This window comes from Myotis nattereri (genome assembly GCF_964212035.1).
Source record: "Myotis nattereri genome assembly, chromosome: 5".
NCBI lineage: Eukaryota > Metazoa > Chordata > Mammalia > Chiroptera > Vespertilionidae > Myotis > Myotis nattereri.
In genome coordinates, this window is record NC_138080.1 from 19,389,069 (window position 1) to 19,415,921 (window position 26,853).

A 26,853-nucleotide genomic window follows, 5' to 3' on the forward strand; every position below is an offset into this window, starting at 1 on the left:
AAGCAGGGGCTGCTGGGGATGAGAGTGGGTGTTGGGGCCGCATCTCGTGCAGATGGCAGAGCCTGGACCGACCGGTGAGGGCCCCAGGGTGCAGAGAAGTGAATGCATTTTACAGATGCTTGGGAGGTGGAGCCCAGGGCCGGTGGCAGGGTCTGCGGCCAGTGGGGGCTGAGGCAAGGAGTGGAGACGGACAGGCCCCGGCCCTGGTGAATGCAGGGGCTCATCGGTGGAAGGACCAGGTTGAGGCGGGAGACATTAAGAGCCAGGAACGACCCTGTTCAAGTTTCAGGAGCCCTAGGTCTCCAGGGGGGCTGTGGTGAGGACACTGATTTCGGGTCCCCAGCATGTGGCTGGAGCACTTGCCACCTCCACAGGCAGGGACGGGAGTGGTGCGCAGACAGTTATCGATGATCACTCATGTCATCCATCTGGCTTGCTGCCTGTCCAGCCCGACCATAAAATGTGCAGTGGGATTTTTGTCTCTTTTGTTCACGGCTGTGTTTCTCTGGCGCCTGCAGCAGAGCCCGGTGCACAGTAGGTGTTCAAGCGATGTTGAGTGAATGACTGGGTGTGGACCGGTGTGACGGGGGCTGGGGGGGCAGCGGCTCTGTGCCTGGTCCCTGAGCCCCACCTGTCCCCTCAGCCCCACAGGCAGCAGCCGCTACGCCTCCTCAGGGGAGCTGAGCCAGGGCAGCTCACAGCTGAGTGAGGACTTCGACCCGGATGAGCAGAGCCTGCAGGGATCCGAGATCGAAGATGAGCGGGACCGGGACTCCTACCACTCCTGCCACAGCTCAGTCAGCTACCACAAGGACTCGCCGCGCTGGGACCAGGACGAGGATGAGCTGGATGAGGAGCTGGATGAGGAGCTGGATGAAGACCTGGAGGACTTCTTGGAGGAGGAGGAGGAAGAGGAGGAGGAGGAACTGCCTGAGGATGAGGAGGAACTGGAAGAGGAAGAAGAAGTGCCTGATGACATCCGTGGTTATACTGAGCGCCAGGAGGCAGCCGTGGCCGAGCCCAAGGACTTCAAGCGCGTCAGTGTTCTGCCGGCTGCCCCCGAGAGGGAGGACAAGGCCCAGGCCATGCCTGCCGAGGCCCCCGCTGCGGCCAAGGTGGCTCCTGAGCCATCCATGCCTGAGGAAGTGCCTGCAGCTGAGCGGGTGCCCGAGGACAAGCCCCCCAAAGCTGAGGAGAGGTAATGGGAGGGGCCTAAGGCCTGTCACAAGGTCACTATGGTCAGAGGTCATGATGGAATGAACATGAACCTGGGGAATAGGTTTATTGAAGAAATCAAGGTGGGTCCAGGTGGTCAAAGGGGGTTCAGTGGGGTGGAGGGGGTCGAGCTGGGTCATGAAGCAGTCTTAGGGGTTGTGAGGGGCTAGATGGCTTGCTGGGGTTGGAGAAGCCACAAACACATTGGAAGGACCGTGGGCAAATAGGACCCCGTCAGAGGGCCAGGAGTATGGGAAAGGGAGCCAGAGGACCCAAAGGTGTAAGAGATGATGGGCATGTAGGAAGGGGACAGGGGCACTGAGACAGGTCAGAGGGGGCACAGGGCCAAGTTGGTGTGGACAGAGCCATGGAAGACCCAGGATGTACAGAGGCTTAGACCCTAGGACTACTTCATGACCCAGCTTGACCCCTCCCCAACCCCACTGAACCCCCTCTGGCCACCTGGACCCATCTCGATTTCTCCAATAAACCCATAGCCCTGTGACAACTCCCCCGCCCTGTTCCCCAGGTTCCTGTTCATTCCATCATGACACCATAGTGTCTCTGAAGGGCCAAGCCCCACTCAGAGGGTAGAGGGTGGAGGGTGGAGGGTGGAGGGAGAGCCAGCCCTGGTGCCTCAGGATGCCCCTTGCCTCCGTTTCAGGCCAAAAGAAGATGAGGAAGCCCAGGAAGGTCAGGACTCCATGTCCAGGGCCAAGGCCAACTGGCTGCGAGCCTTCAACAAAGTGCGGCTGCAGCTGCAGGAGGTGAGCGAGAGCCCTGGCCAGCTCGCGCCCGAGCCCAGGGGCCACCCACGCCCACGCCCAGACTGGCCATGCTCCCTGCCCCACTCCTCTCAGGCCCCACCGCCCTGGTCCTTTTCCGGGCCCCACCCACACCAGACCATGCCACGCCCAATGGGCAGCGTGGCCATGCCCACTTCCCCACTCCACCCACCATGCCTTTGCCTCTGTACATCCGGGTCCTTCCGTGGCTCTGCCCACACCAACTTGGCCCTGCCCTCTTCTGCCCTCGCCCTGGCGCCACCATTCCTGGCCTCACCCACACCTGCCTGGTATTTCTAAGCAGGGAAGGGGGCGTGGTGAGCTGTAACCTTGGAGCTAGGTCATGGCTACAGCCCTGTCAGGGGTCAAGTTCATGGTCAGGGATAGAGCTTAGGGGTAGAGATCACAGTTAAGGCAGCAGTCAGAGGTCAGGGTTAGAATTGGTGTTAGGGCAAGAGCGCGGGTCAGATTGGGTGTCAGGGTCAGGGTGGGGGAAGGGTCTGAGGTCGGGTCAGTATCGGACAAGGAATTCAGTGAAAGATACAGTTGGCGCCGGGATCAGGTGATTTGATGACTGTTCAGATGGGGAGGACTGAGACCATTACTCATTCCTTCGGTCATTCAACCCGCTCTGGGCTGGACACAGAGCAGTGTTATTATCCAGGGGGACCTTCGAAATTTGGGTGAGACTGGCAAGAGGAGATCTTAATCGCACCCCAGAGTCTTCAACCATCCAACATCAGAGCCACAGAAACTTCAAGTCAAATTTCATATCCGTTTAAACAAAGAATTTTCTTTTTTGACCAAATACTATATTCACACGGTTCCAAATTCAAAAGATAGAAAAGAATATACAGTGAAGTCTATTGAATAACTTTCACTACATCAGCAAATTAATTGAAAAAAACAAACAAACAAACAGCAGTTACTACCTTTGTAATGGAACTAGTGGTATGACAAGAAAAATAAATGTGGGCAGGCTCCCTGGGTTTTACAGATGGGACATAAAACAAACCCAAGGCCATCAGAAAACTTCCCTGGAGGAGGTGACACTTAACGTGTTCAAAATGCTTTAATAATATTTCAGATGAGAGTGTTTCCCAGCCCTGCTCCAATCACATCACCTTTAGTTGCATGGGAAATGAAAGTATGGACCCTGGGTCTACACTGAAACCTGAATGATAAATGGTCGGTTCAGAAGGTGGGAGCGCATACAAACAGATGACACAGCCTGGGCAAAGGCCCTGGGGCACAAAAGTAGACAAGTAGAGGCTGCAGGGAGCTTAAGGAATGACAGATTCTTATGTGTGTCTGAACCAGCCCCTGAGAATCCCAGGAGACTATAGAAGTACTAGAGGCCTGGTGCATGATATTCGTGCACTTGGGGGGTGGTTCCCTCAGCCTGGCCTGTGCCCGCTTGCAGTCTGGGAGCCCTAAGGGGATGTCCGACTGCTGCAGAGGCAGGAAAGGCTCCCACCACCGCCACCACTGCTGCGCTCACCAGCTGTGAGCCCGTTTTTGGCTGAGTGGCGCGCCCCCCTGTGGGAGCACAGTGACCACAAGGGGGCAGCTCCTGCATTGAGCGTTTGCCCCTGGTGGTCAGTGCACGTCATAGCAACTGGTTGTTCCGCCTTTTGGTGGATTTGCATATTAGCCTTTTATCATATAGGATAAGCTCTTGTTGGAATGATGCTAACACATCCCCAGGTTTGACAGACAAGGAGACTAACATCCACTAAGGTTGGTGGCAGAGAGGAGCTCCTTCCTCTCTCCCCATTTTACAGATGGAAAAGCTGAGGCCTAGAGAAACCCAGTGAGGTCCCTATGGACACACAGTGAGAACTGGGATCCAGGTTTCCTGGCTCCCAGCCCAAAGGGGAGACAGAAGTGGGTGTGGGGCCTGTCTTGCCTGGGGAGGGACAGCCACACTGACCACATTTGTCTGTCGGTCCCATAGGCCCGGGGAGAAGGAGAGATGTCCAAATCCCTGTGGTTCAAAGGCGGGTGAGTAATGGAGCTTTGGGGGGCGGGGGGGGGGGAGGAAGTTTTGAACCCAGAGCTTAAGGCCAGTTTGTACCGTAGCCTGAGGCCAGGAAAGGTTGGGAGAGGTTCCATTTATAGACAGGGCAGAGATTGGGCAGGGGTGAACTAATGGAACCACTGTCATAAGGCACTCAGGAGCCAAAGATAGTAACATGTTGAACCCTTATAACAAACCCATGGTGGGGGCCACTACTCTGTTTTACAGTGGGGAAACTGAGTCCAGAGAGGACCATGCCTTGCCTTGCCCAAGCCACTCATAATTCAAAAGTGCTTCCCCCAATGTGAGATAAAGGAGAAACCCATTTTCCCCGCACCGCCCATCTGTCACCCTGGAGCAAACTTTTTGCTTTGGTTCTGCGTTTAATAATCTCAGATTATTGCTACGGCCGCTGGCACTTTCATTGGCAATAGTCATCTGGGCCCTGGCGATGTGTCTAAGTGGTTAGATTATCAGCCTGTGGACCGAAGGGTTGTGGGTTCAGTTCTGGCGAGAGCACATGCCTGGGTTGCAGGTTTATTCCATCGGGGCACGTGCACGAGGGAGGTAACCAATCGATGTGTTTCTCTCACTTCGATGTTTCTCTTTCTCTCTCTCCCACTTCCTCCCTCCCTCCCTCCCTCCCTTCCACTCTCTCTAAAAAAAATCAGTGGGAGAAAAAAAATTAATCCTTTGTTCTTAAATGGAGCAATTTGTCAGATCTAACTTCTTAAGTTACTACTTTTTAGGGGTGTCTTTTTCAGCCTTTGGATGGTGAGGTTAGAGGATGCAAAAGGTATTTTTAAAGTACACTCATGTTTTTAAAATAGCAGCAGGCGAGTGAGCTGCTTCCCTCATAGGTCTTTTGCAAACAGAGACAGGCGCTGTGATTCCCAGATGAGCAGGGGAGCCCCGGACTCGGGGTCTGAGATGTGTGACTGACAGAGGAAGCTCTCTCGGGACATCTACGTGACAGGCAGGATCAGGCCTGGGAGCAGCTTCAGCAGAAATGTCGTTCAGGAGTCGCCAGGCCACTGCCTGATTTTGCAGGCGGCACTGGAGCGTGAATTGCACCCCAGAGCTTGTCCAAGAGTCATTGGCTGCCAGGCATCTCTCTCATCGGTCAGTCACTGGCCAGTGAGAACCTTGTGAGAGGAGCCACAGCCGAACCTTCTCAGGGATGAGCACCCCTCTCAGGAAAGAGGATTCAGACAGGCCGCTAAGGCGTCTGCCACAGGCCTCACTCAGCCCTCCGGCTACTGCAAGACTGCGAGAGACAAGAACACAAACACGTTTCCAGCTCCCTCATTCCCATGGGAGTTGAAATCACTTCTTCTAGGGTAGATTTCCAGTAAACACACACACACACACACACACACACACACTGTGCACCGACCCCTGCACCAAGAAGTCTGGTTCGATTCCCGGTCAGGGCACATGCCCAGGTTGCGGGCTCCATCCCCAGTAGGGGGTGTGCAGGAGGCAGCTGATCAATGTTTCTCTCATCGAAGTTTCTCTCTCTTTCCCTTCTCCCTCTCCCTTCCTCTCTCTAAAAATCAGTAAAAAACAACAACAACAAAAAAAACCCACACATTTTTATAAAAAGGAAAGATTTCCTTGATATTTTTATATATTATTTAGGATTGCCTTAATTCAAATTTTCACTAAATATGGGCGCCTGCATCATCTCCCACCTCCCAGACGAAGTTGAGGCCCAGTGTCTTCATTTCCTGGGTCCGCTGTGACAAACGACCACAAACGGAGGGTTTAAAACAACAGGAGTTTATTTTCTCACAGTTCTGGAGGCCAGAACTCACTCCCTTGACAGCTGTAGGGGAGAATTTCTTCCTTGCCTTTCCAGCTTCTGGTAGCTGTCAGCAAGCCTTAGCATTCCTTGGTTTGTAAACGTGTGGCTCCAACTTCTGCCTCCATTGCCACACCTCTGCCTTCTGCTTGTGTGTCTGTCTTTATAAAGACACCAGTCACGCCCTAACCGGTTTGGCTCAGTGGATAGAGCGTCGGCCTGCGGACTGAAAGGTCGCAGGTTCTATTCCAGTCAAGGGCATGTACCTTGGTTGCAGACACATCCCCAGGAGGGGGTGTGCAGGAGGCAGCTGGTCGATGTTTCTCTCTCATCGATGTTTCTAACTCTCTATCCCTCTCCCTTCCTCTCTGAAAAAAATCAATAAAATATATTAAAAAAAAAAAAAAAAGACACCAGTCATATTGGTTTGGGGCCCACGCTACTCTGGTATGACCTCATCTTAACTAGTTACCTCTGCAATAACCCTTTCCAAATCGGTCGTATTGTGAAGTCCCCTGCATTAGGATTTGAATGTATCTATTGGGGGGGACACACAATTAAGTTCTTGATACTTGTGAAATCGCACGTCCTGCCCCAGCCTCGGGTGACGTGTGTTGGAGGAAGGGAGACTTCGGGGCCCTTGACGTCCTGTGTGTGTCTTACAGCCCTGGAGGGGGTCTCATCATCATCGACAGCATGCCTGACATCCGCAAGAGGAAGCCCATCCCACTCGTGAGTGACCTGGTACGTGCCTTCGCCCCCGGGCCCTAGCGCTCCACCTGTGCGACCAGCTGCCCATGGCAGACCCGGGCCTGGGGGCGGCCAGGCCTTCTCTGGGACTAACATAATCTGATTTCTGCCCCATGTGCTGCGCGGACACTGCAGGCCATGGTGAGTGAGTGATGGTGACCGGCGCCCCCACGTCCCCTTCCCAGACCCCCTCCACTGCCATCTTCCCACTGGCTCCACCCGTGGGTTCTGAGGAGGGAACCTTGCCACGTCCTAGTTCATGGGGGGAGGGGGAGGCGCGGGGGGGGGGGGGGGGGAGCAGGCGACCCGCCACCGTGGTTCATGGCGTGGCTGGCGGTTTTGTCTGTGGCTGGTGAGCATGGCCAAGTCCACCCAGGGTGGTAGGGTGTGGGTGAGTCGGGTGCGGGGCTGCTCCCCCTCCAGGCCCCTTCTAAACTGGAGCTCCTGTCATTTTCCGCTCCTTGGCTGGTTCTGCTCCTGCTGCTGTGACCTGCGTCCTGTTCCCCGTGACCGTGGACCCTGCTCTCCGCCACAATCCATGGTGTCGATCAACCCCCTGGCTCCCTTGGCTCCCTTCCCGCCCAGTCCCTGGTCCAGTCCAGAAAAGCCGGCATCACATCCGCCTTGGCCTCCAGCACTTTGAACAACGAGGAGCTGGTGCGTGGGGTTGTGGGGGGCTGAGCTGGGGGCTCCTGGAGGAAGAGGAAGAGGGTGTGGCAGGGACAGGCCCTCCCTCTCCAGGGTCAGGTCGCTCAGCACCCGATTAGCACCCTCTGTACCCGGGAACTGGTGGATTCCGACCCCCTGGGCGACGGAGGGGCTGGGACTAGACCAGAGTCTGCAGCGGGTGAGGGTATGGCAGACAGGGCCCCCCGCGAGGACTCTGCGCCCCACGCCGCGCCCTTCCCTCCCCGCAGAAAAACCACGTTTACAAGAAGACCCTGCAAGCCTTAATCTACCCCATCTCGTGCACTACGCCGCACAACTTCGAGGTGTGGACGGCCACCACGCCCACCTACTGCTACGAGTGCGAAGGGCTGCTGTGGGGCATCGCGCGGCAGGGCATGCGCTGCACCGAGTGCGGCGTCAAGTGCCACGAGAAGTGCCAGGACCTGCTCAACGCCGACTGCCTGCAGCGTGAGCGCGGGCGCGGGCGGGACTGAGTGGGGGCGCGGGGGCGGGACTGAGTGGGGGGGCGGGGGCGCGGGGGCGGGACTGAGTGGGGGGGGCGGGGCGCGGGGGCGGGACTGAGTGGGGGGGCGGGGCGCGGGGGCGGGACTGAGTGGGGGGGCGGGGCGCGGGGGCGGGACTGAGTGGGGGGGCGGGGGCGCGGGGGCGGGACTGAGTGGGGGGCGCGGGGCGGGGGCGGGACTGAGTGGGGGCGCGGGGGCGGGACTGAGTGGGGGGGCGGGGCGCGGGGGCGGGACTGAGTGGGGGGGCGGGGGCGCGGGGGCGGGACTGAGTGGGGGGGCGGGGCGCGGGGGCGGGACTGAGTGGGGGGGCGGGGCGCGGGGGCGGGACTGAGTGGGGGGCGGGGCGCGGGGGCGGGACTGAGTGGGGGGGCGGGGGCGCGGGGGCGCGGGGGCGGGACTGAGTGGGGGGCGCGGGGCGGGGGCGGGACTGAGTGGGGGCGCGGGGGCGGGACTGAGTGGGGGCGCGGGGCGCGGGCGGGACTGAGTGGGGGGCGGGGCGCGGGGGCGGGACTGAGTGGGGGGCGGGGCGCGGGGGCGGGACTGAGTGGGGGGGCGGGGCGCGGGGGCGGGACTGAGTGGGGGGGCGGGGGCGCGGGGGCGCGGGGGCGGGACTGAGTGGGGGGCGCGGGGCGGGGGCGGGACTGAGTGGGGGCGCGGGGGCGGGACTGAGTGGGGGGGCGGGGCGCGGGGGCGGGACTGAGTGGGGGGGCGGGGCGCGGGGGCGGGACTGAGTGGGGGGGCGGGGGCGCGGGGGCGCGGGGGCGGGACTGAGTGGGGGGCGCGGGGCGGGGGCGGGACTGAGTGGGGGGGCGGGGCGCGGGGGCGGGACTGAGTGGGGGGGCGGGGGCGCGGGGGCGGGACTGAGTGGGGGGGCGGGGCGCGGGGGCGGGACTGAGTGGGGGGGCGGGGGCGCGGGGGCGGGACTGAGTGGGGGGGCGGGGCGCGGGGGCGGGACTGAGTGGGGGGGCGGGGCGCGGGGGCGGGACTGAGTGGGGGGCGGGGCGCGGGGGCGGGACTGAGTGGGGGGGCGGGGGCGCGGGGGCGCGGGGGCGGGACTGAGTGGGGGGCGCGGGGCGGGGGCGGGACTGAGTGGGGGCGCGGGGGCGGGACTGAGTGGGGGCGCGGGGCGCGGGCGGGACTGAGTGGGGGGCGGGGCGCGGGGGCGGGACTGAGTGGGGGGCGGGGCGCGGGGGCGGGACTGAGTGGGGGGGCGGGGCGCGGGGGCGGGACTGAGTGGGGGGGCGGGGGCGCGGGGGCGCGGGGGCGGGACTGAGTGGGGGGCGCGGGGCGGGGGCGGGACTGAGTGGGGGCGCGGGGGCGGGACTGAGTGGGGGGGCGGGGCGCGGGGGCGGGACTGAGTGGGGGGCGGGGCGCGGGCGGGACTGAGTGGGGGGGCGCGGAGGCAGGGCGCGGGCGGGACTGAGTGGGGGGCGGGGCGCGGGCGGGACTGAGTGGGGGGCGCGGAGGCAGGGCGCGGGCGGGACTGAGTGCGGGGGCGGGGCGCGGGCGGGACTGAGTGCGGGGGCGCGGAGGCGGGGCGCGGGCGGGACTGAGTGGGGGGCGCGGAGGCGGGGCGCGGGCGGGACTGAGTGGGGGGGGCGCGGAGGCGGGGCGCGGGCGGGACTGAGTGGGGGGCGCGGAGGCGGGGCGCGGGCGGGACTGAGTGCGGGGGCGGGGCGCGGGCGGGACTGAGTGGGGGGCGCGGAGGCGGGGCGCGGGCGGGACTGAGTGGGGGGGCGGGGGCGCAGGCACGGGGCCGGGGCTGAGTGGTGGGGGGGGCTCCGCGGAGGCGGGACCGGCTGGACTGCGAGACGGGCTTGAAGAGAGGGGCGGAGCCGTGAGCGGTGGGGGCCGCGGCAGGGACGGGGGGCGAGGGTTAGGGCGGGACGCCTTTGGGGGGAAGGATGGGGAGGAGAGGAGGGAAAGGAGGGTGAGAGAGTCGGAGAAGGCTGGGGCGGGGCTCAGGCACTGGCTTCAGGGCTGGGGCGGGGTTCATGAGACACCCATTCCCCTGGAGAAACCGGTCAGGGTTAGCTCAGCGGGAAGGGTGCTCAGCGTCAGCGGAGAGACACAGGGAAGAGGGGGTCTTGGAGGGGCCGGGGACTCGGAGGGGCCGGTTCTGAGGGTATAAAGCCCGGCGGGAGGAGGTACTGAGAGAACCAGTAGGAAGCTCCAGCTTTGGGGGTTATTCACATGAAGCCCCCACGGTTTAAAGTGCCCGCGGCAGCCGCGGAGGGAGCCCTGGAGTTGGGGTGCTGGCTCCGCGAGTGCTCCCCGACCGCGCCGCCGTCGCTTCCGCAGGGGCGGCGGAGAAGAGCTCCAAGCACGGGGCCGAGGACCGGACGCAGAACATCATCATGGTGCTCAAGGACCGCATGAAGATCCGGGAGCGCAACAAGCCCGAGATCTTCGAGCTCATCCAGGAGATCTTCGCTGTGACCAAGGCCGCGCACACGCAGCAGATGAAGGCGGTCAAGCAGAGCGTGCTGGACGGCACGTCCAAGTGGTCGGCCAAGATCAGCATCACTGGTGAGGCCAGCCGGGTGGCCACCGGCCCCTTCTTCCCAGCCCTCGGGCTCCCTCCCAGGCCCCTTCCTTCCCTTGGCTGCGCATGGTTGAGCGTGTCCGTGGCGTTCCCAGGTCCACGTGCGTGTGCATTTGTGCCCACAGGTGGACATGTATGTCTCCAAACGTATGTGCATGGCACGCTAGCTGGGTGCCTCTTGATTAGCGCCCCCAGAATCAGATCCCAGGAAGAGGAGTCCAGGGCACATGGTTTGTCTGGGGGGCGATCCCAGGAAGCCCTGTGGGCATTTGCAGGTGAAGCTGGACCAGAATAAGCTCTACACCGGGTGCCAACAGCGGGCAATGCTGTGGACACCTGGCTCCCTCCCACCTGGGACCACTAGGAGGCAGTATTGCGCTCCCACTGTAGTGTGGTCCTCCCCTAGGGCAGTGGTCAGCAAACTCATTAGTCAACAGAGCCAAATATCGACAGTACAACGATTGAAATTTCTTTTGAGAGCCAAATTTTTTCAACTTAAACTATATAGGTAGGTACATTGTTATTAACTTAATTAGGGTACTCCTAAGCTGGCCTTTGCTAAAAACGTCCTCAATCTGATTGAGGTACGTTCCCTGAGGTTGACCCCTTCCAACTCTCCCATCCACACTCGTCTTGTATACTTGTTTCGTCTACCTCCTTCCGTTCATCCTCTCTATATGTCCAAACCATCTCAACATTCCTTTCTCAATCCTCGACACTACATCTTCTTTCACTCCACAACGTTCCCTAAAATTAACTTAATAAACTTTACTTAAAGTTTTAAGTCAACTTCGCACTGTACGTGCGCGCCCGCATGTGGTATTTTGTGGAAGAGCCACAGTCAAGGGGCCAAAGAGCCGCATGTGGCTCGCGAGCCGTGGTTTGCCGACCACTGCCCTAGGGTGTTTATCCAGGCCCAACCTCACTGGGATTTCCCAGGAGACAGACCCCAAGATGATTTCAGGGCAGATGGGTGTCCAGGAGGTGGTCCCAGGAAGCCCTGGTGGTGGGTGGAGACAGAAGTCTGGGAGCAGGGAGGGGTGTTGCCCTGCAGGGGGGCACCAATGAGTAGGTGATTTTGTGGTCAATGGGGGTTCAATCCTACAGGGGAACTTCCAGGGCACAGTGTGGAGCACACGCCTGAGAATGTCCCACTCTCGGGGTGGCCCTGGGGCTCCTTCCCCATCCTTCACTGACTGAGGGTTCTCTGGATATTAATTCTTCCGCAAGGTCAGTGTGCCCTCTGGCTCCAGTAACCAGTCCCAGCCCTTGGGCCACATCACAGGTGTCCCCAGCAAGCAGCCCGGAGTCCCTGGAAATGACTGTTTTGGTTTTTTAAAAAAATGTATTTATTGATTTCAGAGAGGAAGGGAGAAGGAGAGAGAGATAGAAACATCCATGATGAGAGAGAATCATTGATCGGCTACCTCCTGCACGCCCCCCCACTGGGGATTAAGCCCAAAACCCAGGCATGTGTCCTTGGCCGGAATCGAACCTGGGACCCTTCAGTCTGCAGGCTGACGCTCTATCCACTGAGCCAAGCCAGCCAGGGCAAAATGCCTGTTTTCAACATACCTTCTTCCTTGAGCCCACCGTTACATGTCCTATGTGTCTTCCAGTGGTCTGTGCCCAGGGCTTGCAGGCAAAGGACAAGACGGGATCTAGTGACCCCTATGTCACCGTCCAGGTCGGGAAGACCAAGAAGCGGACGAAGACCATCTACGGGAACCTGAACCCTGTGTGGGAGGAGAACTTCCATTTGTAAGTGCCTGCCGGGGCCCCTGGATCCCATGCAGAGCTCCCTGCTGGGGCAGCCAAAGGGGACTCCAATACCAGCCGAGCCAGCTGCATGACCCTTGTTCTCGCCTCCCCCTGCAGTGAATGTCACAACTCCTCAGATCGAATCAAGGTACGAGTCTGGGACGAAGACGATGATATCAAATCCCGCGTGAAACAACGGTTCAAGAGAGAGTCTGACGACTTCCTGGGGCAGACAATCATCGAGGTGCGGACGCTCAGTGGCGAGATGGACGTGTGGTACAACCTGGGTGAGCAAGGGGAGGGGCTTGCAGGAGGCAGGGAGGGGGCTCCCGGGAGCCAACCGAAGTGGGGAACCCAACTGGAGGAGGGGAGACACCGTGTCAGAAGGAGTCAGTCCAGGAGCCCAATCTGATGGAGGAGGCAGGGTCTGTGGGCCCCAATCTGGTGAAGGAGGCTGGGTCTGTGGGCCCCAATCTGATGGCGACAGGAAGCACCCCAGGTGAGAGGGCGAACAGAAGGACCTAGGAAGTTCTTAGTTTGGTTTGAGAGGGTGTGGGAGGGACAGAATCTCTGTATTCCAGTCTCATGGTGGACACAGGGAAAAAGGCCTGGGGATCCTAGTCTGAGGAGAGAGGCACAGACTCAGGAATCCAACCTGAGAAGGAAGATTGAACTGTAAGAATCCAGTGTAAGAGAGGAGGTATCGTTTGGGCATCCGAATCCGAGAAGTGAGCTACAGACCCAAGAACCCCATCTGAGAAGATGAGTAGAATCTCTGAGCCCCATCTGGTGGGGGATGCAGGGTCTGTGAGCTCAGTCTAGAGGTGCAGGAAGAACCCACTCTGAGAGGAGTGAGCAGAGTCTAGGAACGTAGTTTGGTTGGAAGAAATATAGATACCTTAGTCTGATGGAGAGTCAGGAAGCAAGACTTGGGGATCCTCGTCTGAGGAGAGAGGCACAGACCCAGGAACCCTGTATAACAAGATGACTAGACTTTGGGAAGCTTGATCTGATTGGGAGTGCAGGCCCTGGGAGCTCCATCTGGGGGAGAAGCAGTGCGTAGGCTCCTAGTTTAGAGAGGGAGATGCAGACCAGGAATTTAATCGGAGTGAAGAAGCAATGTCTGGGATCCTAGTTTGAAGAGAGAGACAGGGCCTAAGGAATTCTAGTCTAATGGGAGAGATACAGTAGACTCTAGAGCAGCCGTGGGCAAACTACGGCCGCGGGCCGGATCCGGCGCGTTTGAAATGAATAAAACTAAAAAAAAAAAAAAAGACCGTACCCTTTTATGTAATGATGTTTACTTTGAATTTATATTAGTTCACACAAACACTCCATCCATGCTTTTGTTCCGGCCCTCTGGTCCAGTTTAAGAACCCATTGTAGCCGTCGAGTCAAAAAGTTTGCCCACCCCTGCTCTAGAGAGTCAATCTGAGGAGGGACGCCCAGGCCTTAATTTCAGGGTGTCTGGGAGCACAATAGTCATGCATACATTAAAGTAGCCCAGGGATAGCCCTGGTCAGGCTTGGCTCAGTGGATAGAGTGTTGGCCTGCGGACTGAAGGGTCATGGGTTCAGTTCTGGTCAAGGGCATGTACCTCAGTGGCAGGCTCAATCCCCAGCCCAGGGCTCATTCAGGAAGCAACCAATCGATGTGTCTCTCTCACATCGATGTTTCTCTCTCTCTCTCTTCCACTCTCTCAGAAAATCAATGGAAAAATATCTTCGGGTGAGGATTAACTAACTAACTAAATAACTAACTAACTAAATAAATAAATGCTTTCTCTAAAATAGCCCAGGGCTAGCCTGGGAGGTTCTGACACTACCACCCCTTTCTGCCCTGCAGACAAGCGGACCGACAAATCTGCTGTGTCGGGTGCCATCCGGCTACACATCAGTGTGGAGATCAAAGGGGAGGAGAAGGTGGCCCCCTACCATGTTCAGTATACTTGTCTGCATGAGGTGAGGCCACTGCTCCACCCTGCCTTCAGAGCTCACGGTCATCTTCCACATACCTCCGCTCGCCATTTCTGCCGGCCCAGCTCCTCCTTCCTCCTTCCACACTCCTCTGGGCTTCTGAGGCCGTCCCCCAGGCCGTTCTCTCTGCCTGGAAAACTCTTTCCCGCCCATCAAGGTCCACTTCAGGGTCCCCTTCTCTAGGAAGCTCTTTCTGACCTCCCGGCAGACTCTCACTACCCAGCTCCAGGTCTTCCATCTGTCCTGTCCCTGAACCTCAAAGTTGGGCTGTTTGGGTCTGCGTCTATCTCTTCCAGCTGCCTGGGTATAATTTAATTTTTTGTATGAATAAGTGATTAAAGAGATGAATGAGTGATGAATGGATAAAAAATGGAGGGATGAGTGCATGTGTGTGTGACTGAACTATTGGAAGTATAGATTAATGGATGGGTGAATTTGGGGGTAGTTGGATAGATGAATGGGTGACTAGATGGATGGACAGATAGATGATGAATGCATGTATAAATTGATGGGGGATAGATGATTGAATGGGTAGATGGATGAATTATTGGATGGACAGATTAAGTTGTATGTAGCAGATGGGATAGATGGGTGTGTGGTTGAATTTGGGGAAGAATAGATGAATTTGGAGGTAGTGGGAGAGGTGGGTAGATGGACGGGTAAATAGATGGGTGAATGAATGGAAGGAAGGGTGAATGGGTAGACAAATAGATGGGTGGGTGGATGGATGGATGTTTTAACTATTGAAAGTATAGAAGTATAATGAGTGAATTTTGGAGTACTTAGACAATGGATGGGCGAATAGATGCATCAACAGATGGATGAGAGATGAATGGGTAGATTGATGGTTGATTGAGTAGAAGGATAAATTGTTGGATGGACTGATTAAGTTGTGAGTAAATATAGATGGGATGGATGGACGTGTGGTTGAATTATTAGAAGAGTGAATTAGTGGGTGGGTGAATTTGGGGATAGTTAAGTGGATAGGTGGGTGGGTGACTGGGTGGATGAACAGGTAGACAGATGGGTGAGTGAATATATAGGTGGATAGGTAGATTATTGGAAGAATGATTGAGGGATAGGTGAAATTTTTGGTAACTGGATGGGTGAAGGAGTAGATGAATGAGTTAATGAATAAACAAATGGATAGATAATGTAAGATGCCCTACACCTGACCCCCTGTGCCCCCTGTGCCCCCTGACTCCTTCTCCCTTGTGTTGGCAGAACCTGTTCCACTTCGTAACTGACATGCAGAACAATGGGGTCGTGAAGATCCCGGATGCCAAGGGTGATGACGCCTGGAAGGTCTACTATGATGAGACAGCTCAGGAGATTGTGGATGAATTTGCCATGCGCTATGGCGTCGAGTCCATCTACCAAGCCATGACGTGAGGCTGTAGGCTGGGGTGGACATCAGGGTGAGGTGCAGAAAACTGGGGCAGGGGGCTCACCAAGGGAATACTGGCGGATCTGGGATGGAAGGGGTTCCTAGGAAAAGGAGTCAGAGAGGAAGTGGGTGTGGTAGGTGTTACATAATTCCCCTGGAGGTTAGGGAAGTGCCAGTGCTGGGGACGGCAGTGACAGGGATGAGAGCTGGAGTTAGAGGCAGACATAGGGCAACTCAGAGAGGAGACAGCGAAACTCAAAGGACAGAATCAGGCAGAGGGAAAGGGAATGGTTGGGGGGCTGGGAGGAGTCACTCACGATGCTGTCTTGGAGGCATTCCAGGTGGGGCACAGCCTGTCCTGGCTGGACACCAGGCCCAGTGCTTCCCATTCCCTTCCACCAGCCACTTTGCCTGCCTCTCCTCCAAGTACATGTGTCCTGGGGTGCCTGCTGTCATGAGCACCCTGCTTGCCAACATCAATGCCTATTATGCGCATACCACCGCCTCCACCAACGTGTCTGCCTCTGACCGCTTCGCAGCCTCCAACTTCGGGGTCAGTCCCAGGGGCTGGGGGATGAGGGAGAACCCACACCTGTGCTGGTGAAACCCCATTCAACTCCCAGATTTCCAATGTGGACTCGATTTGCTGTGTGACTTTGTACCAGTCACGTCTCTCTGAGCCTCCGTTTACCCTTCTGTAGAATGGAAACAGATGTTCTAAGGGTTCAGTTCAGTGGTGGATGGGATGCCCCTACTGTAAGCCCTCAGCCAACATGGCAGCCACCTCTCACTGCTACACTTGATGCCCAAGTCCCTGCTTCCATCTATCCTCCTCCTCTTCTGCTTCCCCAGAAAGAGCGCTTTGTGAAGCTCCTGGACCAACTGCATAATTCTCTGCGAATTGACCTCTCCATGTACCGGGTGAGAAGTGCATGCGTGATGACTTGCTTACCCCCATACACATGTGTGCCCAGAAGGGACAGCTTCTAGCAGGCGTGCCCATGGGAGGGCCCATCTCAACATGCAGAATGCGCTCCTCTAACAAGTGTACACATATGTGAGCAGCACCTTCCCCACCTTCTTGGTGCATCCAACAAGACCTCCCAGTTACGTCAAGGTGTTCTCATTGACCCCAGCTCACTTCCTGAAACTTCGGGGCTCTTGTATCTTCCCTAGAACGCTATCTCCTATCCTCTGCTAACTTCCTTCTGTAACCTCCCTTCTCTTCTCCTTTCCAACAGAATAACTTCCCAGCCAGTAGCCCAGAGAGACTCCAGGACCTCAAATCCACTGTGGACCTTCTCACCAGCATCACTTTCTTTCGGATGAAGGTAGGAAAGGGAACCCAGCCCCATCAGCTCTCCAAGAAGGAGTCTCTAGGACTCTTAGGTCTTAAACAAGTAGCATTTCTCCTGGAGAGCAGCGCCCTTTCTCAGTGACGCTCTTTTTTTCCCATTGCTGCAATGTTTCCTTAAACCCAGAATCGCTTATAGCCACTTCCTGGGCAGCTCTTGTCCCAGTTTTACCCATCCATGCCCTCTCCATCCCTCTAGGTGCAAGAACTCCAGAGCCCGCCCCGAGCCAGCCAGGTTGTGAAGGATTGCGTGAAAGCCTGCCTCAACTCTACTTATGAGTACATCTTCAATAACTGTCATGAACTCTACAGTCGGGAGTACCAGACAGACCCTGTAAGGACTCCAGATGAGGCAGGAAGGAATAGTAGACACCCACCAGGCCCTGGCCTCAGTCCCAGACCTGCTCCTTTCCATACGATTTAACTGTTCTGAGCCTCAATATTTTCCTCTGTGAAATTAGGCCATTAACCAGCATCTCAGGATTGAGAACGAGATACAGGCTTTAGATAAAATTTAGTTACATGCTTAGTACTTGATACACAATAGGTAGGTGTTCAATCGATTTGGTTCTAGTTAAACTTACTTGAGTTTGATGTAATACAGGATGCCTGGAATTGAATTACTGCTCAATAAATGTTGAGTTGGTTAAATTTTTTTAATGATTTTTATTTTCTTTTTATTTATTTATTTTTTTTAGAGAGAGTGGAAGGGAGAGGAAGAGAAAGAGAGAAACATCAATGTGAGAGTGAAACATTGATTGGTTGCCTCCTACATGACCCCTACTGGGGATTGATCCTACAACCGGGCATGTGTCCCACCCAGGAATTGAACCAGCAACCTTTCAGTGCACAAGACGACACCCAGGGCGAGTAGAATTGATTCTTTTAGTAGAGTTCAGTTTTGGTCATTTCAACTTAATTTATTTGAGATCTTTCAAAATGTGTTTATCTACACATATAATGTCCCAGGCTATCAGAAGGAAAAGATGTATAAATTATAAATTTAAAACCCAGGGGGATTAGCCTCAGGTGGCTCCTACCTCAGCTTGTGTTTCTGACAGGAAGTAACCACATAAGCCGAATTCAGTTCAATTTTATTTCCATCTGTTCATTTACATTCATTTTACTTGAGTTGAAATCAAATTGCTCTCGATTGAATTGAGTTGAGGTAAAGTGGATTAAATTGAGTTTAGTTCAACTATAATCAGTTTAGTTCCATTTATTTCTATTTGGTTGACTTAAGTTAAAATTGCTCTTGGCTAATTAGTGAGCAGCACTGAATTGGATTGAGTTTAATTCAATTGAAGAAAAGTTTATTCATTTCCACTCAGTTGAATTGAGTTGAAGTTGCTCTTGACTGGGTTGAGTTAGAGTCCGAATGAGCTGGGTTGTTGGATCAGGTACAGTGAGTTCAATTGAGTTGGGTTCAGTTGGACTCATTTCAGTTGAGTTGAGTTACCTTTATTTCCATTGATTGACTAAAGTTAGATTGAGTTAGCCTGAGCATGTTAGGTTGACTTGGATTGGGTTGGGTTGGGTTGAGTTCAGACCAATTTATGTCCATTCTTTTTAGGTAGGCTGATGTTGATCTTGGAGAAATTGATTAGGCTAAATTCAGTTCACTTTATTTGAGTTAAATTCCATCCAGTTAAGTTTAATGCTGCTCTATAAAGTGTAATTGGCCCAAGTTCAGTTCCACTGAATTAACTCTGAGAACTGCCATCTGTTAAGCTAAGTGGGTATGATTTATGTTCACTTCAGTTCCATTTGGTTTAGTGGGCTTGAGTTTGTTCAACTAAATGCCGGTCCATTCTGTTTTATGAGCTGAGTCTAATTAAGCCTCATTAAGCTGAATAGATGTAAGCTCTGCTTGAGCCAGTTTACGAGTTCAGTCCCTTTCCGTGCCGACCTCCCACCTGAACCGCACACATGTTAATGGGGCCCATTCATCAGCAACCTTCTGCACCTCAATAATGAACTGACTGAAGCCCCATCCCTGGACCCCGTGTAGCCAACATCTCCACTGCCCCATCCAGGCCAAGAAGGGGGAAGTTCCCCCAGAGGAACAGGGCCCCAGCATCAAGAACCTCGACTTCTGGTCCAAGCTGATCACTCTCATAGTGTCCATCATCGAGGAAGACAAGAATTCCTACACTCCCTGCCTCAACCAGTGAGTTGTGTGTCTGTAGTTACCTATCTGGAGGTTATCGTGTATGTGTGTGCACAACTTTGTGTCTAATTATACATAAAGTGTTGTGTATGTGGGGAAAATTGTGGGTGGGCCTATGTCTGGATGAAAAATGGCATAATTTGCAAACATAAACAAAATTGTGTGTCTATACACAATTACTGGTGTAATCAGACATGTATTTTATATGTATTGATTTGTGTGAATAACTGTACATATGTATATAAATTTGTATGTGTGTGTAGATTCATAAGTAACAATAGATAATGTTCTAGTATTTACTGTGTGCAAAATACTCTTCTGAATTTTTTACGTTTAAATTGCATTATCTCTTACATGTGTGGATGACATTTTGTTTGTAGTTGTGGTCTGTGGGTGCAAGTGTGAATTGACTTTAATATACAATATTGTGTATTGTGTGAGACTGTGTGCAGGTTTGGTTTGTGGATTTATTCGTCTGTAGACTTTTCATCTCTTATAGTTTAAAGAGCTATTGTGTTTTATTTCTCCCTGAGGTGAATGCTACAGAGGCCCCTAACTCTGAGGTGCCATGATCTCTTGGTTACTTAGATATGAAGTTAAGATCAGGGACATTGGATGGATGGATGGATGAGTAGGTGGATAGAGATGGATGGATACATTGGTGGAATAATGGATGGGTGGATAAAGGAATGCATGTGTTATGGGTGGATAGATGAATGGATAGAGAAATGGGTGGATGGATAGGTGAATAAATTGGTGGAAGGATGGGTGAGTGGATAAAGGAATTGATGTATGTGTAGATGGATGGATAGATGGATGATTGGATGGAGGGATGGAGGGATGGATGGATGGATGAATAGAGAGATGAGTGGGTAAATGGATGGGTATATGGATGGATAAAGGGGTAAATTATCCATGCATGTGGGATATGTGGGTAGAGGCTCAGGAGAAGAAGGGCTTCAATGCAGAGTCACTCAGCAAGTTGGTGACTATGAGGGAACTTGAATACAGATCCCTCTGCCTGTACTGCACAACTCTTCGACTAGGAAGGCCTAAGTAGCCTATGCCATCAGGCTCCTAGCTGTCAAGTTTTCATACTTCCATGGCTTTCACCAGGTTTCCCCAGGAGCTGAATGTGGGTAAAATCAGTGCTGAAGTGATGTGGAACCTGTTCGCCCAGGACATGAAGTACGCCATGGAGGGTGAGTCCCCCCCGCCATGTCTCCCAACCTGGCGTGAGCAGACAGCTGTGTCTTCTTTAAGACTGTGAGTGCCCCGTACCTTCATGCCTGAGCTCGAATACCAATGATGGCCAGTGTGGGCACTGCCAAGACAGAGGGTGGCAGATCCTCCTGGCTGAGCCACCCCCTTATTCCCTGCTCCAGAGCATGACAAGCATCGCTTGTGCAAGAGCGCCGACTACATGAACCTCCACTTCAAGGTCAAGTGGCTCTACAATGAGTATGTGACAGAGCTTCCTGCTTTTAAGGACCGAGTGCCAGAGTACCCTGCGTGAGTCCCTGCCCAGAACCCAAATCAGAGCTATGGTGCTGACTAGACTGAGCCCCAAGGAGGAGGGCTCACCTACTCAGGGTTCCCTGGGCATCAAGGGCACAGGTGGGGCTCATATCCAAGGTTCTCCATTCTTAGCCATTGGCCTATGGACTCCTGTAGCCAAACAATTAATAATCATAAGTATCAGGAACTGTGCTGAGCAGTCCCAAATGTCTTTTCTCATTTAATCCATTCAACAATTCTATGAGATGGAAACATCATAATTTCCATATTGTGGATGAAGAAATAGAGGGTTAAATGCTAAAGGATTTAGTGGTGGAGTCCAGATTTGAACCTGGAATGTCTGGCTCACAGGCTGTGTTGGAGAGTGGGTTGGTAGTCACCATTGCTGAGGACCTACTATATAGTCTGTTGGGGTCTCAGAGAGTAAATCTACTTGCCCCTGGGCAGTTTATCAACCAGGATTCATGCAAGTCTGGGCCTTGCTCTGACAGTGGTCACTTGGTTCATTCCATGGGTGAAGTAACCAAGGCCTGGTAGGGGAGGGGAGCAGAGAGTGACCACCCAGGCCCACAGGTTGAGTGCAAGCAGAGGGTTATGGAGACCAGAGATGGGAGGACCCCATCCCAACTCTCCATTCCAGGTGGTTTGAGCCCTTCGTCATCCAGTGGCTGGATGAGAATGAGGAGGTGTCCCGAGATTTCCTGCATGGAGCCCTGGAGCGAGACAAGAAGGATGGGGTGAGAAGGCTAACCCACCACCAAGCTCCCCATCTCCCCACAGTGGATTCACTCCCTCTGAGGTCCATTGAGATACAATTTGGGGGCAAAAAAACTACCCTTGGGATGAGGCCAGTCTCTGAAGGGTACCCGCAACCTTTGTCTTGTTCATGGTGTTTAAAGTATTTTGTTCACTCAGCGGATGAATGTGAGTTTATCAAGCCTGACCCCACCCACCCACTCAGTGGCCTCTGTGTCTGGCTCAGAGTCAACCTCACATACTATCCATCTCACCCCAAGGCAGTTGGCCTCTGGCTCTCCTTGTGGAGAGTAGGAGGGTTGGGCTATGGGGACTGTCTGACTCTGACCACTCTCCTCTTTCCTGGCCCCCCTCACCCTGCAGTTCCAGCAGACCTCAGAGCATGCCCTGTTCTCCTGCTCCGTGGTGGATGTCTTCTCCCAGCTTAACCAGAGCTTTGAGATCATCAAAAAGCTCGAGTGCCCTGACCCTCAGATCGTGGGGCACTACATGAGGCGGTTTGCCAAGGTGCGGGAGTGTGGGTGGGATTGGGGATGGGGTCCAGGTGGGGGAGAGGGTCAAGATTGGGGTGAAGTTGAGGTTGGGATTGGGGTCAGGATCGGGATTGGGGTTGAGGTCGGGATTGAGGTCACAGTTGGTGATGTTGGGGTTGATGTTGGGGTTGAGGTCACAGTTGGGGTTGGTGATATTGGGATTGAGGTTGGGGTTGAGGTCTATGGAAAAAACAACCCATGTGTTGGAGTAGGTCATGCCATGGAGGTTGGAGTTGTGGTTGGCGACAGGGTTTGGGTTGAGGTTGAGGTTAGAGTTTGTGATGTTGAGATTGGAGTTGTTAGAATTTGAGGTTAGGGTTTGAGTTGAGATTGGGTTGATGATGTCATTGAGATTGGAGTTGAGGTTGGGATTAGGACTTGGGTTGAGGTTGAGGTCAGGACTGAAGTTGGGATTGAGTTTGAGGTAAAAGTTGGTATTGGTTATATCGCTGGGGTTGAGGTTGGGGTTGAGGTCAATATTGGGGTTAGTTCTTCCATAAAGATTAGAGTTGTGTTGGGGACAGCGTTCGAGTTGAGGTTAGGGTTGAGGGCAGGGTTGTAGTTAAAGTTGGAGTTGAATTTGCAGCTGGGATTAAGGTTGGGGATGGGGTTGAGGTTGGGGTCAGGTTTAAAATTACTGTTGGGATTGGGATTTGCTCTGGTATTATTAGAGGGTTGGGGTTTATAGAGAATTTGAGTGGGACCTGGGGTGAGTCTGGAGGTTGACAACATTGGTCTGGGGTTAATTGGATTTTCAACGGAGGTTCAATTGGATTTTCTTTAAGCTGGGTTGAAGTTGTGGAGTGCAGGTAGGAACCGAGATTTGGTTTAGGATCAAGTAATGCTTGTGGATGGGGCTGGGTATGTTAACAATCATATTAGATGGTTGAAAAAGAGCCGCGTCTACATAACATAATCATCTTCCCGTGGTGGTGTCCCCTTGATGGTGAAGGTTATCCCGGCTGGAGAATTCACCCAGCCCAGCAGTCCATCTTAGGTGCTAACATGGGTTTGAGTTTATTCCTCATCTCACAGGTGGCTCTTGATGCCCCCCCCCAACCCCCCAGCCCCAGCCCCTCCTCTCAACCTCTCTCTATGTCCTATCCAGACCATCAGTAATGTGCTCCTCCAGTATGCGGACATCATCATCAAGGACTTCGCCTCCTACTGCTCCAAGGAGAAGGAGAAAGTGGTGACCTGCGGGGACCCTTGTCCTCCTTCCTAACACAATTCTGCACCCCCCCCCCCCGAGTTCCATCCTTCCCTGGGTTGTGAGACGTGTGTCTGCTTGTGTGTCCAGCTGTGTGTATCTGACTGTGTGTGTATGGGGGGGTCTGGAGGTGAGGGGACATGCCTTTAGTGTGTCATTGTCTGGTTGTTGCAAATGAAGCCTTCCGGGTATATGTATGTGAGCATGCAGAGCTTTGGTCCCATGTAGGAGAACATGGGTATGTGACAAGAACACCCCTTCCTGCTACTCTTAGAGGCCCATCCCACTTACTTAGGTTCTCCTTCCCTCTGCCCGTCCTCAGAGACCACCCTCCTCAACACTCCCAGGAACCTGGTCCCAAATACTGTCTTCCATTCTTAGATGACCTTGTGGGACCCCAGGTTTCTCCAGACCCAGACGCTGAAACCATCCAGGACCCCTGGTGGTGGGTGAGGGAGACTCTGGGGAGGGGTCCTGAGCCCTGACGCCCTGCTTTGTTCCCATCCTCAGCCCTGCATCCTCATGAACAACACTCAGCAGCTGCGAGTTCAGCTGGAGAAGATGTTTGAAGCCATGGGAGGGAAAGAGGTGAGGTGGGACCAGGTGGGGTGATGCCCCCTATCCCTATGGGCCCCGGAGCTCATACCTAATGAATTCCAGTTCAGCCAGTCCCTCAAACCCAAGCAAGTGGCTGCACTGCCTGTGTCTTAGTTTCCTCTCGAGCCCCTTGAGGTCCCTTTCCCTGGGTTGGGTGGGAAAATGCCCCAGATATGTGGACGCTCTGTAAACTTGACCTGATGGATGTCCCTTCCCCTTCCTCAGCTGGACGCTGAGGCCAGCGACATCTTGAAAGAGCTCCAGGTGAAACTCAACAATGTCTTGGATGAGCTCAGCCGGGTGTTTGCTACCAGGTGGGGGTACCTCCAAGGCTGGGAGCAGGGGGAGGGGGCAGCCCCAGACCTAAGCCTGGGGCATACAGAGACTCAGCAGACATGGTGGGGAAGACCTCAGGCTTGGGGTCAGATGAAGTTGGGTTCAGTCCTGGCTTCACTGCTGACTAGCTGTGTGGCCTGGGGTGAGTCATTCAACCTCTCTGAGCCTGAATTTATTCATCTGCAAAGTGGGGATGATGATAACAATAGTACATGAGTAGGACTCTGGCGAAATAAACAACACAGGGAAATGTCACAGCCTGGTGCCCGATTCTGCTGTTATTAATGCTGCCCCCCTCAGTTATATGCCATGGCTCCCCAATGCTGATGATAAAAGGTCAAGGGCCACAGATCACCACGGATGGCCTCATCCAGTCCTTCCGCCAGAGGCCAGGAGCCTGGTCTGAGCTTCTCCCTTTTGTGCCCCCAGCTTCCAGCCTCACATTGAGGAGTGTGTCAAACAGATGGGCGACATCCTTAGCCAGGTGAAGGGCACGGGCAATGTGCCAGCCAGTGCCTGCAGCAGCGTGGCCCAAGATGCTGACAACGTGCTGCAGCCCATCATGGACCTGCTGGACAGCAAGTGAGCCATGTCGGGTGGACTGGGCGAGTAAGGGAGGGGCCCCGGGTGAGGCCTCTGAGGCTGGCCTGGGGAGAACAATTGGGCAGCTTGCTGGGTGGTGGTTGAGTGGTTTGGATGGGTGTGTGGGTGGAGGCAATGAAGGGATGGAAAGATGTGTGGGTACATGATTGGAAGATATGGTGAGTAAATATTTGTATAGATAAATGAATGATGGTTGGATGGAAAGACATAAGGCTTGGGCAGGTGGGTAGATTAAAAGATAAATGCTAGAAGGCTAGATGGAGGATAGATGGAGGAAAGAATGGATGGATGGACAAACGGGTAAATGAATGGATGAATGGATGGATAGTTGGGTAAGTATTTGGATGGATGAATAACGGGATGGATTGACGAGAATAAAGATAAATGGAGGAAGTGTAGATGGGAGGATGGATGGAAGGAAGGAGGGAGAGAGGGAAGAAGGAAGAATGGCTGATGGATAGTTGGGTGTATGAAAGGAAGGAACAGGGAGGGAGGGAAGAAGGAGGGAAGGAAGGGAAGGGAAGGGAAGGGAAGGAAAGGAAAGGAAAGGAAAGGAAAGGAAAGGAAAGGAAAGGAAAGGAAAGGAAAGGAAGGAAAAAGAGATGGAAGTAGCACTAAAGAAAGTTGGGGGAGGGATGGTTTGGTGGATGGGGGTCAGTTGCGGGATGAATAATGGTAAATTGCCCTCTCCTTCAGCCCTCAGATATCCAATCATAAATTCTTCGTGGTTTTCCCTCCTAAGTCTATCCTCTTCCTGCCATTCCATGTTCCTTCCTATCGAGCGTGGCCCCAGCCTCCTCACTGTCCCTGTTCTCCATGCCGCCTTCTAACCCAGTTTATCTCCCCTCTGCTTCTTCAAACAATAGTGTCTTTATCTCTCTCTCTCTCTCTCTTGAATACTCCATGGCTCCCCACTGCCTTCATGCTAAGGCCCAGGCCTTCCTCCCAGACATTGAGGCCCTCTTCCCGCCTGGCCCCTGCTGAGCTGTCCAGCCACCTTTGCCCTCCACACGTATCCCACACTGTAGCTCCATCAGACCCAAGGGCCTTGCGCAGGCTCTGTACGGGGTGCTCCCCACCTGGCCCAGGTGTTGAAGGGAGGGGCCTGGTTCTACAGGTCGGGGCCAGCTGGGCCCTCTCTCAGATCTGCTCCTCACCCCCAGCCTGACTCTCTTTGCCAAAATCTGCGAGAAGACGGTGCTGAAGAGGGTGCTGAAGGAGCTGTGGAAGCTGGTCATGAACACCATGGAGAAGACCATCGTCCTGCCGCCGCTCACTGACCAGACGGTGAGGCCCGCAGGGGTCAGGGGTGCCTGGGCCACCTTCCCTGTGGGAGCCCAGAGAGCTTGGTGCCACAGGCATTGAGGTTCAGAGGTTGTCCAGGCACTGATGTCATCCAGGGGTTGTAGAAGCCGCCAGAGGTAAATGAGGCCAAAGATCAGCGAGGCCACACAGGGGTCAAAGGTCATAAAAGGGTCAAAGAGGTCAAGTAGAAACAAATGACATCTAAGGGACTTAGAGGTCACATGAATCAAGAGGTCATTCAAAAGTCAGAGGTCACCCAGAAAACAGGTCACCTTGGGGCTCAAGGCCACCCATGGGGCACAGATGTCATAGGGGTCAGTGGGCTTATCAGAGGCCCTTGGGGGATTCAATCGAGAGACAAGGAAGGGAGACTCCATGGAGTTCAAAAATCGAAGAGGAACAGAGCAGCGGCTCTCAGAGGTTAGACAGAGGTCATCCAGAGCATAAGGTCAGAGATGTCAAGCGGAAGTCTGCAGCCACCAGAGAGCAGGGCTGTGCCTCTGGGCCCTTTGGGGACAGCTCAGAGACAGTGATCCCCAGGGACCAGGCTGTCGGGCGGGAGTGGGAGTACCGTGCTGTCTGTGGAGGGGTGTGGCTGGGCATGGGTCCTTCTGGGGAGGCATTGAGGGCCTGGATGGTCTTGGTACGTGTATCGATGGCTCAACACAGGGTGGGAGGGCACTTCTGGGTGAACGTGGACAGCTTGGGGAGGGTGGTGGGGTCCCCCCAAGAGGCAACGATGGTGTAGGAGGCTCAGACCTACCTCGGCCAGCCTGGCCTCCTTCAGGCTGGGCTGGGGCATGGGGTGTGCCTCTCAGTGCCCTCTCCACCCTCTCCCTGGGCTACGGGGAGACTCATGGTGACTTATTCCCCCCTCCCTACCACCTGGCCCCCATCATGGCTGACAGATGATCGTAAGTAGAGGCCCTTCTGTCCGTCTGTCTGTCCGTCCGCTCTGTGTCTGGACTCGGCCCACCGTGTGGCTGCAGCCCCCCCACCCACCCAGTGCCCCCTCCTCACCCACTGCCTCCCCCA

The 26,853-nt window shown here is 54.7% G+C and overlaps 1 protein-coding gene across 1 annotated transcript in view; it reads left to right on the forward strand.

Moving 5' to 3' along the window:
- The window catches only part of UNC13A (unc-13 homolog A), a 67,362-nt gene that overhangs the window by 23,922 nt on the left and 16,587 nt on the right, over positions 1–26,853 (forward strand). Inside the window, exons 10-34 of the mRNA XM_081092454.1 lie at positions 644–1,198; positions 1,880–1,982; positions 3,958–4,004; positions 6,490–6,568; positions 7,160–7,231; positions 7,492–7,711; positions 10,069–10,296; positions 11,932–12,073; positions 12,191–12,360; positions 13,919–14,034; positions 15,274–15,437; positions 15,839–15,989; positions 16,289–16,357; positions 16,678–16,767; positions 16,990–17,124; positions 18,827–18,960; positions 20,077–20,162; positions 20,346–20,472; positions 21,119–21,215; positions 21,598–21,741; positions 22,876–22,959; positions 23,488–23,565; positions 23,800–23,888; positions 24,340–24,492; positions 25,677–25,800. Coding sequence (XP_080948580.1) covers positions 644–1,198; positions 1,880–1,982; positions 3,958–4,004; positions 6,490–6,568; positions 7,160–7,231; positions 7,492–7,711; positions 10,069–10,296; positions 11,932–12,073; positions 12,191–12,360; positions 13,919–14,034; positions 15,274–15,437; positions 15,839–15,989; positions 16,289–16,357; positions 16,678–16,767; positions 16,990–17,124; positions 18,827–18,960; positions 20,077–20,162; positions 20,346–20,472; positions 21,119–21,215; positions 21,598–21,741; positions 22,876–22,959; positions 23,488–23,565; positions 23,800–23,888; positions 24,340–24,492; positions 25,677–25,800 — 3,457 coding nt within the window. The remainder of the gene's footprint in view (positions 1–643; positions 1,199–1,879; positions 1,983–3,957; positions 4,005–6,489; positions 6,569–7,159; positions 7,232–7,491; positions 7,712–10,068; positions 10,297–11,931; positions 12,074–12,190; positions 12,361–13,918; positions 14,035–15,273; positions 15,438–15,838; positions 15,990–16,288; positions 16,358–16,677; positions 16,768–16,989; positions 17,125–18,826; positions 18,961–20,076; positions 20,163–20,345; positions 20,473–21,118; positions 21,216–21,597; positions 21,742–22,875; positions 22,960–23,487; positions 23,566–23,799; positions 23,889–24,339; positions 24,493–25,676; positions 25,801–26,853) is intronic.